At 33.5% G+C, this 13569-nt stretch overlaps 2 protein-coding genes across 2 annotated transcripts; both read left to right on the top strand.

Moving 5' to 3' along the window:
• The first annotated feature begins 53 nt into the window (after positions 1 to 53).
• Positions 54 to 4320, top strand: LOC105333812 (cytochrome P450 2C50). The gene is made up of 4 exons (XM_011436992.4): positions 54 to 506; positions 990 to 1496; positions 2755 to 3198; positions 3287 to 4320. The coding sequence occupies exons 1-4, from the start codon at positions 188 to 190 to the stop codon at positions 3463 to 3465; spliced, it is 1449 nt and encodes a 482-aa protein (XP_011435294.2). The 5' UTR covers positions 54 to 187; the 3' UTR covers positions 3466 to 4320.
• A 2485-nt stretch (positions 4321 to 6805) lies between these two features.
• Positions 6806 to 13070, top strand: LOC136270632 (cytochrome P450 2C14-like). Its single transcript, XM_066068902.1, has 4 exons — positions 6806 to 7144; positions 7500 to 8006; positions 11618 to 12058; positions 12148 to 13070. The coding sequence occupies exons 1-4, from the start codon at positions 6826 to 6828 to the stop codon at positions 12324 to 12326; spliced, it is 1446 nt and encodes a 481-aa protein (XP_065924974.1). The 5' UTR covers positions 6806 to 6825; the 3' UTR covers positions 12327 to 13070.
• The last annotated feature ends 499 nt before the right edge of the window (positions 13071 to 13569 follow it).

Below are 13569 nucleotides of genomic sequence, written 5' to 3'. Positions count from 1 at the left end.
AGCCCACGAATATTGATGAAACCACGGTAGAAAATAACGCTTATCGGCTTCCATAGAGCTTTTACTCTCCGGGTGAATTTGTGTAACGAAGTATTGCTATTTAAAGTAAACTATAGGACAATTTGTGTCAAACTAGCTCAGTACCTTTCGAGAGCGATTTCAGCGTAAAAGATCATATTTAACAACGATGTTGGTGACGGTAGCCATTGTGGTGGTACTGATCGCTCTGATTTGGAGATATACTGGACGACCCAAAGGATTGCCTCCAGGGCCGACATGTTACCCCATCATTGGGAATATTGGACTCGTCAAGCCGTCAGAAGCTATACAAGCTCACAGAAATCTCAGAAAGAAATATGGTGACATCTACACGATAATGACCTTCCATAAACCAATGATTGCAGTTCATGGTTATGACAATATTCGAGAATTACTTGTCAAACATGGAGACATATTTTCAGACCGACCTCTTACGATAGTTAATGGAGTTTTAAACAAAGGAAAAGGTATAGATATTCTACAGTCTTTCACTTAAAATGTTTATGTTTTAATTGAGATAATATGAATCACTTATTTAATTATTTTGATGATTTTTAGTTTTAAAACCCTAAATGTTTATAATAGATACTAATAAGATCATAATTAGGACCTGGTGGAGAAAAAACTGACTAATTCTGATGTGTTATGTACTTGCATGACAAGAGTTTATTGGAAAACGTTTTGCACTTTATCTATAAGCATTAAATAGAGTTTCTTTCGTTAAACATTTCGCCGCTACCAAATAAAAAACTGATTGGATTCTTCCCAACTAAATGCAGTAAACTTAATGATAATAAAGCTAATAGATTGCTTTCTGAGAGTATATTTTTGCTTTTATATCCACGTACAATATTTGCAAGGCAGTAGGATATGTTCAAATGAAAAAGGATATATTATTCATGAATTAAAACATATTATTACAGTTGTCAGTCGGCTTCATTTTGTTTCAGGTTTGTTATGGTCATCTGGTTCAATGTGGAAGGAGCAGAGGACATTTGCACTGACAACAATGAGAAAATTTGGATTTGGAAAACGCTGCTTGCAAGGTCAAATCATGGAAGAAGTTGATTGTCTAATGGAAGAACTGGAGAAATACGGAAACAAACCATTTGACATCCAAAACATTTTAAATACATCTGTATCAAATGTTATATGTTCTCTCTTGTTTGGCAAAAGGTTTGATTATGAAGATGCAAAATTCAAACACCTGATCATTTTGCTAAACAAACTGCTTAGCACGAGTAGTTCGTCGTCACCTGCGTTCATATTTCCTATCCTTCGCCATTTAACGAAATCAAGATTTATCATGGTGCAAAATATATTTGCTGATATAGATGAATTTACAAGTGAAATAATTGTAGAGCATAAAAGAAATTTTGACGGAAATAACGTACGTGATTTTATAGATGGTTTTCTACTGGAACAAAAACAGGCAGAAGAAAATACAACATTTACAGGTAATTTTTAAGCTAGAAAATGACTTTTATCGGAACAAAAAGAAAGGGCTTGAAGTTGTTTTTTTTTATTTTGGGAAGGGCAACTCCTTTGTACAAAATTCAGTAATGTTTTATTTAATTATTAGAGAGGTTTAGCAAACCAACGTGTACGCGTACGTGTACGTGTAGAACGGAAAATATGTGCATTACGTCATCAGTTTGTGTAATGACGAATTTCTACACGTATGTACCCGAATGAACATACGTATAAATTGCAAAGTACCCGTAAGGTCGAACTTGTAGCCTCTGTTTCCCTGTTGTCTATTAATTTTAATAAATATGTTAACTTTTCTTAAGCCTGAATATTCAATGCGAATGCTGATATCTACCAACATAAATTTTCATTAGCGTTTAATATGTTATTGGAGTTTTATTTCACGCATCTCTTCCTCCAAAACATGCAATGGCTCTGTTATCTTATTAATTTGCGATAAATAAAAATGTGCATATATAATAAATTATGTTTAATAAAATTAACACATGCAGAATTCCTACTTTTCGTTTATAACCAACATTTTCAGCTTAGTAGGAGAGGATATCCATAATAATTATTACATTAAAACATTTACACGTAGAAGTACACGTTACAACTGCCAAACAAGAAAAGTAATTGAGCTGGTACGCGTAGTTCTAACTTGTAACCTACACGTACAAGTACACGTACACGTTGGTCTGCTAAACCTCTCTATTAACTAGATAAGTTAAAATAAATATAGGATCTATTGTGTTTTCTATCCCCTCGTAAAGGCTCGGGGATAGAAAACACACAACTCGTTGGATAAAAATCATAAACCATCGCAAATCATAAGATATCCTTTTTATCACATGTTTTACCACGTCTTTTGTTAAACCTTAATCTTTTCTGTTAAATTATAATCATGAGCCGCACAACACATTTACTGCAAAACGTCAAAAACTTTACGCATGTAAAAAGTTCCTCGGACATTTAACAAAGAAACGTTAAAATTTCATTTTCGAACATATCAATTCGTGAAAAAAAATATATTGACATTAAATGCCGCTTAATGTACAACTACACACTTTTAAACTAATAATATTATTTTTGAACTTTTTCATTCTACATGGCGTAAGAACACACAGTGGAATGTCAAAATTTATCCCATGATTGATATCCATTGGGGTAAATATGTGATAAAAAGGTTTATTGCACGTTTTCTTTGCATTTTGTTCTTATTCTTTTTTATAAACGTTTTTACAGATGACCAGCTTAAAATCAGCGTAAGAGAATTCTTTGCAGCGGGAACTGAAACCACGTCTACAACACTAAGATGGGCACTCCTCTTCTTAATTCACTTTCCGGATTGGCAGAAGAAACTACGAGATAATATTGATGCCGTAATCGGACAAAGTCAACCAAAGATGGAACACAAAGAACAACTACCACTGGTTGAAGCGTTCATTTTGGAAGTACAACGTCATGCAAATCTTGTGCCCCTTGCAATTCCGCACGCGCCAAAGGAAGACTTTAACTATAAAGGATACTACCTTCCAAAAGGAACCTTCATGTTTTTTGTGTTAGATTCAGTAATGTCGGATCCTGAAATCTTTCCAGAGCCTACCAAATTCCAACCTGGGCGATTTTTGGACAACAGAGGAAAATGTAACGGGGAACCGAAAGAAAAGCTTATTCCTTTTTCAACAGGTATCCTTTTTAAACGTATTTTTATAATGTCAACATGTTATAATGTCTTGAAATAAGGTCTAATTACTTTTTTTTTTTACCTAAACAGGGCGAAGATTGTGCTTAGGAGATTCGCTCGCCAAAATGGAACTATTTCTTTTCTTGGTCCGATTTCTTCAAAAGTTTGAGATAAAACCGGAAAATCCTGAAAATCTTCCCCCATTGGAGGGCAATTTAGGGTTAACCAACATGCCTAAATCCTTCAACATCGTATTGATAAAGCGTTAACATTTTGAAGAAAAAAAAACAATATATACCATCAAGGTGTCCACAACGATTTTCTTATCTGTGTTAATCCAAAATCGGATTTGTAATAATAGAAAATTGTAATGGGAATTATCATTAGAAATATTAGTTTCTTTGACTTCTGTAGCAAAAATTATTGGTATACAACTAGATTTGGAAAGCGATAACAAACATGCGTGGAATATATTTCAAATACATGTAGTTATCAAATCTCTGTAACTCTAAGAGAGTTATTGTATAAAGGAAAGTTTTCGCCCCCGTTTTATTTCCGCCAATTTCGCCCGCGTTGTCGGTGGGTGAATATAGGACTTGGTATATTCCAATCTCTATTAAAACACAAAATTCTGGGCGAATTCAAGGCATGGCGAAACAAGTGATGAAATTATGTAAAATTACATTGGGCGGAAAAACCCTGTTTACAGAACTTTCGACTGATTATTCTGTTAGCATATCCCTCGCTGATTAAATAATCATGTAAAAATGTTTATCTTGTAGAATTATTTTCATAGTATTTAAAATTGTAAATTTTAAACCTTATCTATGTCTAAGTGGAAGCCATTGAAATTATGTAAAATTATGGAATAATATTTACATTCTTAGTCTAGTAAGATGTTGAAGGGACATAGTCACGATTTTGGTCAAATTCTAGTTTTCTGTTTTTATTATTTACAATGCTTTAAAAATGCATTTCTAATGATCAAATGAAATTTGAGATTCAGTCGTTGAGTTATAAGCAAGATAAAGCGCTTACAATTCTTTGTCATGTAAACAAGGTTCGTGCCCTGTTTTTGTTTACATATGTTTAATATACCAATAAAAATCTTTTTCGGGCTAATTTGACTATGTTTTTATTCATTTCAAGTATAAATAAACAGTTTCTAACTTTTAGCACATTCATTTTAGGTCTAAGTCTGGAGTTTTCACTTCGAAATTAATTGGTTGCCTATCATAATTGCCCTACTGAACCATTGTAAACATTAAAATCGGAAAAATAATTTTTGACCAAAATCGTGACCATGCCCCTTTAAGTCGTATGTTCAGATGTCAAATTCTTATATATACAATAAAGATTAGCAAAGCTTCGTCCATTTATAATCTTATTGTAAAAATTTTCTGTGTGTTGGTGATTTTAATGCTGATATAATTTTTTATTTAACCTTTCATTTTGAACAAACAACCATATTCTTAAGTATTGAAAAACATTCTTTCACTTAAAGAGACTTAGACACGATTTGAGCTCAAATTTTTCCAAATTTATTTTTTTATTTCTTTTTTTACTCTAATAGTTATTATGGATATTTTTTTACTTTGTCAAACTGTGAAAGTCATATATAGAGTTACAAGCAAGTTACAGAGGTTAAAATTCTTTGTTTTATAAACAAAGCTTGAATCTTGTTATTGTTTACATATACATTGTATTGGTATAAGTTTCACTCTAATGTTGCTATCCTAGGGTACGGTGGGGCCACAATGGGGGTCGAACTACATAGGAATATACAGAGAAAATCTTTCGAAATCTTCTTCTCAGAAACTACTAAGGAAAGCTGAAATTTGTTCGGAAGCATCCTCAAGAAGTGTAGATTCAAAGTTGTGAAAATCATTACCCCTAAAGGTAGAATGGGATCACAAAGTTGGGGGGAGGGGCAAAATTTACATAGCAATATAAAGAGAAAAATCTATAAAAACCATTTGCCTAAAAAAGCTGTACCTTACTGAAAACAACCTAAGATAATGCAGATTCAAATTCTTTCAAATCAAAATCTTGAGGAGTAGGGTGGGCCACATTGGGGGTCCAATTTTACAAAGGAAAATATTCTAATTAATCCCAAAAACTGAAATGTTATCATATATGATTTTACTGATATTCAAGCATTTTGACATATTGCTGATTCTTTAAAATTGTTTAGACTTTAGCCCCTGGACAAATTTTGGCCTTCACAAAGGGTTCAAATTTGATGTAGGTTTATATTCCATATACCGGTATAAATATTTGTTAGGATCTTTTTGAGTACTGTAATGCTCAACAGGTGATACGACTATAGAATCATCCTCTTTGGACAGGGACTTGAATAGAAACATAAGAATACCCAGAGCGAAAAAATTGGGTTTTATTTATACAGGATCTACATGTATTATACTACATTGTTCATATAGTCCATTAAGCAGATTTTATCATATCAATTGTTCCTCAGGTGAACGACGTGACTCATGGGCCTTTTGTTTGATTTGTGATTTTAGTTTGTATACTTGCATTTATTTGATTTATTTGTTTAACACATGAACAAGTTTCCATACACTCTACATTTGAATAAATGCCAAGGTGAAAAAGTGTAACACGTCGTAGAAATTTTCTGGTAATCGTTTTCTGTGCTTATTTGATTACGTAGAATATATTTAACATTGTGAGTATTTGTAGCTATTGTAAGAGGGGCTGATTGCATTGCGTTCAACTTGGTTTAAAAGTTTACTGAACGACCTAAGGATTGGGCCCAGAGTGGGCATACATGTATTTACCTGAAACCCTACGAACACATGGAAATATCAGCTAACGTAGTTTTTGCGAAATCCTTATGTTCATGAACTACATAAACCATAGGTATTAAAATTTGTAATTATGAAATTATTTAAGGTTCTTTCAAAGAACTTCATTTGAAGTGCTTGTATTTTTGTGGGTTTTTTCTTCGTTAAATTAATATTTTTAAGTTAAAACATGATGTTGATTAACAGTTTTTTTTGCAATTCTCTATGGTTTCACAAGGTGTGATTTAAATTAAACCTTTAACTGACAATTGGTAAAGGTTACTCAATACAGTATGGGCTTAAATTTAGATGACTTTAGATTAAATATATCGCAGTTATATCCAAGTGATGGTATACACAATCATGCATTTGTATACCCTTTTGTGTTTACTTTGTAAATCTGATAATGCCTTCGTTATATTTTTTGGGGGGTTTTAACATTACACATAATTGAGTTTGTTTTCACACTTTTCCGACCCCAAAGAACTTTTTTGATAACACCGAGGTGAATATGTGGAACGAAAGCCTCGGGGAAGCTATTTGCGTCAATTTTGCAATTTGTTAGGAGAGAGATTTCTGTCTAAATGGTACTGTGGTTTCATCAATATTCGTTGAAAACCAATTTTCGTGGATTTCGTTGTTAAGTTGATCCACGAAATTAAATGTTCATTGAAGTGCAATTTCAACTAACATTTTGTATTGATAGGATCATTGGCCACGAAATTACGTATCCTTGAAACTGTGGTTTTCAGAAAATCCACGAAAATTGATACCCACGAAAATTAATGAAACCACAGTATACAATTATCCCGACTTATAACGATGTGGGTGACGGTAGCCATTGTGGTGGTACTGATCGCTCTGATTTGGAGATATACGGGACGACCCAAAGGATTGCCTCCAGGGCCGACATGTTACCCCATCATTGGGAATGTGGGACTCTTCAAACCTTCGGAAGCTATACAAGCTCACAGAAAACTCAGAAAGAAATATGGTGATATCTATACGATAATGACCTTCCACAAACCGATGATTGCAGTTCATGGTTATGACAATATTCGAGAATTACTTGTCAAACATGGAGACTTATTTTCAGACCGACCTCTAACGATAATGAATGGAGTTTTCAACAAAGGGAAAGGTATGGATATTATACAGTCTTTTGCGCTAAAATCTATGTTTTAAAGATTTGATGGAAAACGTTGTGTACATAATTGGTACTATCATTCTGTGATTTTGTTCGTTTCTTGAACGATTTATTTATAACAGATCATGACATTGACTGTGGGCATTTTTTCATGTCAAATAAAGTTGAATTAAATTCATTGGGAACAATCATTAACTAGATAAGGTTTTTTAAAGAGAGTATACATGTAGTGTCGATACACATTTACATCTATGATGCAAGGACTTATGCCAAATTGAGAGTAAATAAGATATTTTTCAACCATCAATTAAAAGGGAAACTATCTTCAATCATCTTTATTTTGTTTCAGGTTTGATATGGTCATCTGGACCACTATGGAAAGAGCAGAGAACATTTGCTCTGACAACAATGAGAAAATTTGGATTCGGAAAACGCTGTCTGCAAAACCAAATCATGGAGGAGGTTGATTGTCTAATGGAAGAACTAGAAAAATACGGAAACAAACCATTTGATATTCAAAACACTCTATATATTTCTGTCTCTAATGTTATTTGTTCCATGTTGTTTGGCAATAGGTTTGATTATGAAGATGCCCGATTCAAACATTTAATCGTTTTGTTGAACAAATTGTTTGCCACTTCTAGTCCATCTTCACCTGCGGTAATTTTTCCTATTCTTCGTCATTTACCGATGTCAAGAGTTGACACGATGCAAAACGTATTTGCTGAGATCGATGGGTTCGCAAATGAAGTAATCGAAGAGCACAGAAAAAATTTTGACGGAAACAACGTGAATGATTTCATAGATGCCTTCTTATTGGAACAAAAAGTGGCAGGAGAAAATACTTCATTTACAGGTATTTCTTTGAGTAGATATTGAATTCGACTGGTACGAACGGACTTGACAAGTGTGGTTTTTTTTAGCTCACCTGAGCTGAAAGCTCAAGTGAGCTTTTCTGATCACATTTTGTCTGTCGTCCGTCTGTCCGTAAACTTTTCACATTTTCAACATTTTCTCAAGAACTACTGGGCCAATTTCAACCAAACTTGACCCAAATCATCCTTAGGCTAAGGTAATTCAAAATTATGAAAATTAAGGGCCACACCCTTTTTAAAGGGGGAGATAATTAAAAATTAATGAAAAATTTTGAGTCATCTTCAAAAATCTTCTTCTCAAGAACCATTAAGCCAGGAAAGCTGAAACTTGTGTGGAAGCATCCTCAGGTAGTGTAGATTCAAAGTTGTGAAAATCATGATTCTAGGGGTAGGGTGGGGCCACAATGGGGGTCAAGTTTTACATTGGAATATATAGAGTAAATCTTTAAAAACCTTCCTCTCAAAAACTAATCAGCCAGGAAAGCTGAAACTTGTGTGGAAGCATCATCAGGTAGTGTAGATTCAAAGTTGTGAAAATCATGACCCCCGGGGGTAAGGTGGGGCCACAATGAAGGGGTTGAAGTTTTACATAGGAATATATAGAGTAAATCTTTAAAAATCTTCTTCTCAAAAACTAGTCAGCCAGGAAAGATGAAATTGTGTGGAAGCATCCTTAGGTAGTGTAGTGAAAATCAAGATCCCCAGGGGTAGGGTGGGGCCTTACTGGGGGGGGGGGTCAAAGTTTAACATGGGAATATATTGAGTAAATCTTTAAAAATCTTCTTCTAAAAAATTATTCAGCCAGAAAAGCTGAAACTTGTTTGGAAGCATCCTCAGGTAATGTATATTCAAATTTGTGAAAATCATGACCCTCTTGGACCACAATGGAGGGGGGGGGGTGTCATAGTTTTATATAGGAATATGTAGAGTAAATCTTTAAAAATCTTCTTCTCAGAAACTAATCAGCCAGATGATTCTCTATAATTAGGGCCCCGCAAGGATTTGCGGGTGCCCTATAGCAATCACTCTGTCCGTCCGTCCTTCTGTCTGTCCGTCTGTCGCTCTTCCGTCCACAAATTTTCTGTTTTTGTCTTGTAACTTTTTTTATGGATGCCCAATCAAGTTCAAATTTGGTATGGTAGTTCAGTAGGCAGAAATACATATTTTGATGCTAAGTTTGGTTCTCCATGTCTTCTGGTTGGAGCTGGGGTGGTGGAGTAGATTCCTTAACTATGCATAAGAATGAATGGGCAAAGAGAGATAACTGCTGAGAATGTTACCATCCCTGTATACTTGGAGGGCTGTGCAATATTTGTCCTTTGGGATTAATTAACCTTCCACAGGAAGAAAATCCTAAGCTTTATCTTTATCTGTCACATTGAGATTAATTACTGCACTGCCTGTGTCTGCAAATGAACTTTGTTTTGAAGTTAAGGTCAATTTTGAATGATGTGTAGTATTGTGTACATTCTTTGAAATATGGATTTAAAATATAATATTCATACTTTATTTTAAAAGGATGAGAGAGCAGAACAATTAATCCCCTGGGATTATTTATCTTGCCTGCTGCAGAAAATTTAGAGGCTTATCTCTATCTGTCATATGAAGATTAATGAACACCTTTGTCTGCAACTGATGTTTGTTTTGAAGTTGAGGTCAACCCTGGGTGATACAATGTATTTGCATTCACTGAAGGCTTGCATTTTATAAAACACCTGTTTAAGGTGCCTCACTACACCTTGAAGTAGTTTCTCAAATCAACAGAAAATTACTTGATTATGATAGAAAGCATGATGGATAAGAAGTATACATGTCACATAGGCAAATAAATGTGCAATTTTAGATGAAAAATGATATTTTCAAAAATTTCATTCAGTAAACATAAACAAAAGCCCCAGGTGCATTCGAAATCATGACCTGTGGTTCACAAGTCTGATACTTTAACCACTGAGCTATGACGATATACTTCGGAAATGATTGATACAAACAGTTTAACAAAACATTTAAATCGCCATCTTGTGACGTAGTGTCTTAAAAAGTATAAGTCTCGGTGTAGTGAAGTACCTTAAATCTTTTTGAAATACACATTTAATTTAGTTTTTTATAAGACATGAGGTTATCCCATTATTATCCGTTTTATGCAGGTACAAGGTTACTATTTAGAGTTTTTGGACATTCAGGAATTATCTTGAAATTTTAAAAATACAGTTGTTACTTATAATTTTCATTTTTTTTTTACCACCTTATATACATGTATATTGCAGTTCTTTACATCTTATGCTGGGCATTTATTTTTCATCATTGTTAATATAAAGAGGATGGAATTCAAAGTTTTTTTCATTTCTCTATATTAATTGTCATAGCGGGGCCCTTCCTGACTGGTCAGTTTTCTAGTTGTTAAGACTTTGGCCCCAGGACAATTCTTCGGCCTCACAAGAGGTTCAGAGTTTGATGAAGGTTTATATCCCATATATAATTGTTCAGGATCTTTTTAAGACCTGTAATACTCAAGATGTGATAGGACTTTAAAATCATCCTGTTAGAAAATGGACTAATGATTATAAACATAGGAATATCCAGGGGGAAAATGGATTTTATTTATACAGGATCTACATGTATTATTGTACATTGTCCAGATGATGTATTATGACTCCATTAAGCTGATTTTATCATACCTATTGTTCCTCAGGTGAGCGATGTGGCCCATGGACCTCTTGTTCTATTAGGAAAAGCAATTCACATATCTGTTGTCATCCGTTCGGTAAATTTTTCCCACATTTACCTCCTCTTTAGAACCACAGTGTGAAAACTCACCAAACTTTGTACCGAGTATTCACCTAGGAAAAGGGTCTCTTAGTTGTTTAAAGAACTAAACCCTTTTTAATTGGGAGATAAACATAAAACAATAAAAGTAGTGTTTATCTAAAAGAAATATTCTTATCATGAGCTGGTGCACTAAAAATAACAAAATTTACATCAAAGTTTCTCTAAATTGTAAACATTCTAAATTGTTGAGATTCTGACCACCGTCATAGTTCAACAAACAAATATACAGGAAAGAGTTTCGACTTTTTCTTCTCAAGAACTGCTTCATAATATAATAGTATTATGCATATGCAAGAATCCTGAGATAGTGGAGATTCTAAATTATTCAAACCATAACCAAAATCGAGGCCATCAAAAAGGAATGAAATTTCAATATAGAAACTAATATTGAAAACAATTTTAAAAGTCTCCTCAAGATTGCTATATTTTGTGATGTTACCATTGAACCATTCTCAGAGAGTGTGGATTCTGTTATTTCATTTTTTTAAAAATGAATATTACATTTATTTTATATGTTTTATTTTTATTATTTTATTTTATTCAAACCGGCTATGACAATAAGATCAATTAGTTCATGCATCTCATATCTTTTAACAAAAGTGGGTACTAATGACTTCTTTTACTTAAAGTATTGTCAAATCTTACAATATACAAGAAAATTCTAATTTTACATTATTTTAGAACAGTTTCATAAAACTAAGCAAGAGTACTGTTGTTCATGTGAGCGATGTGGTTCATTGGCCTTTTGTAATACATATTTTAACAGATGAGCAGCTCAAAATCAGCGTAAGAGAATTCTTTGGGGCGGGAACTGAAACCACATCTACAACACTAAGATGGGCACTCCTCTTCTTAATTCATTTTCCGGATTGGCAGAAGAAACTACGAGATGATATTGATGCCGTAATCGGACAAAGTCAACCAAAGATGGAACACAAAGAACAACTACCACTGGTTGAAGCATTCATTTTGGAAGTACAACGCCATGCAAATATTTTTCCCCTTACACCGCATGCTCCAAAGGAAGACTTCACTTATAAAGGATACTACCTTCCAAAGGGTACTTTCGTATTCTTTGCATTGGATTCTGTTTTGACTGATCCAGATATCTTTCCAGAGCCTTCCAAATTTAAACCAGAGCGATTTTTGGACGATAGTGGAAAATGTACTGGGGAACAGAAAGAGAAGCTTATTCCTTTCTCAACAGGTAACATTTTATTAATTAAAAGCATTTCCAAAATTCGACAAATTATTTTGTCTTGAAATAATATTCGTTGTCTCTTTTAACCTTAACAGGACGAAGAGTGTGTTTAGGAGAATCGCTCGCCAAAATGGAACTCTTTCTATTCCTGACCAGATTTTTACAAAAGTTTGAAGTGCAACCAGAGAATCCCGAATGCTTGCCCCCATTGGAGGGCGATTTGGGGATAACTAACATCCTCAAATCTTTTAACATGGTATTGATTAAACGTTAAACTTACGAGGAAAAACGCAACATATATACTATAAGTATCCACAACAGTATTCTAATGTGTGATATAAATTCGGATGTATTCTACTAGAAAACTGTAATGGGGACTTGTCGTAAGGAATTTTTGTTAATACATGTATATATGTCTTATTTTTGTTGCATAAACAATGGTTGGTTTACAAATATATTTGGTTAGCGAATATTACACACTTCCACGGTTTTTAAACCACTTCAACTATTATGGTAATAAATACTAAAATTTTGTAACTTTGTAACTCGAAAAGAGTAATGTTCAATTGATTATTCTGATTGCATATTATCCGCTGTTTACTTGTGTAAAAAAGTTAGCTTGTAGAATCAGATTTGTCACTTTATATTTTTATTGTTTTTGAAATTGTTATTTTGAAACCTACTTGTACTAGTCTTTTCTATTTAAAGAAGCAATATAATTTTTGTGACCCAGGCATCGCATTAGAAAAGTGAAATAATATTTCCCTTTAGACTTTTGATTTTTGTACACTCTTCGTTATCACCACAAGTCATTTAAAACCTTGATGTACATGAATATTTCGATTGCTATTTATACGTATCAAAACAAGAATGATATCTACATGATACAGTGAAACACGTCAACGTACGACAAAACACATTTATGTAACTCTCAAATACTGCTATAAAGCGCATTGTGTAGCTAATTTGATGTCAACTTTAATTTAAGTAGGTATAATAAACCATAATCTGGTCATAACTGGGGCTCATGCCTAATAGCGTGAATTATTTTTTAGTCGATCTAAACTAATGCTACATGGAAAACAAAAGGTCAACCTCTGACTTCAGACTTACGGGTAGTTGTAGTTTTTTCACAAAATCGCATTTTTTCTCCGTTATCAATATTCAAAATTAGAAATATGAATTGAGTCTAAATTTTGTTTGGTGTATTTCAGTAAGTTCAGTGTAACTAGACCGGTTTCATTAGTTTCTTCTCCATCTATTTTGTAATTGTACATTTTCATTTTTCAAATAGCTAATATAAATCTCTTGGAGATGTATGATTGCTGAAGAAGGTGATGACTTTTTTTCGATATTGTTAGGCTGAGATGAAACCGATCAATAATAATTTGTAAAATTCTAATTTCCCAAACACTTTATACTTTGGTTTACTAACATCATGGGCGTCAATTTTTGTGGAATTAGTTAAAACTAGAATTTCAAAAATGCATTATTTCCTGGCCGATGATTCTGTCAAA

The sequence above is a fragment of the Magallana gigas genome, chromosome 8 (assembly GCF_963853765.1).
Source record: "Magallana gigas chromosome 8, xbMagGiga1.1, whole genome shotgun sequence".
Taxonomy (NCBI): domain Eukaryota; kingdom Metazoa; phylum Mollusca; class Bivalvia; order Ostreida; family Ostreidae; genus Magallana; species Magallana gigas.
Note: the sequence above shows the minus strand (reverse complement) of the source record. Positions and strands in the feature narration are given on the sequence as shown.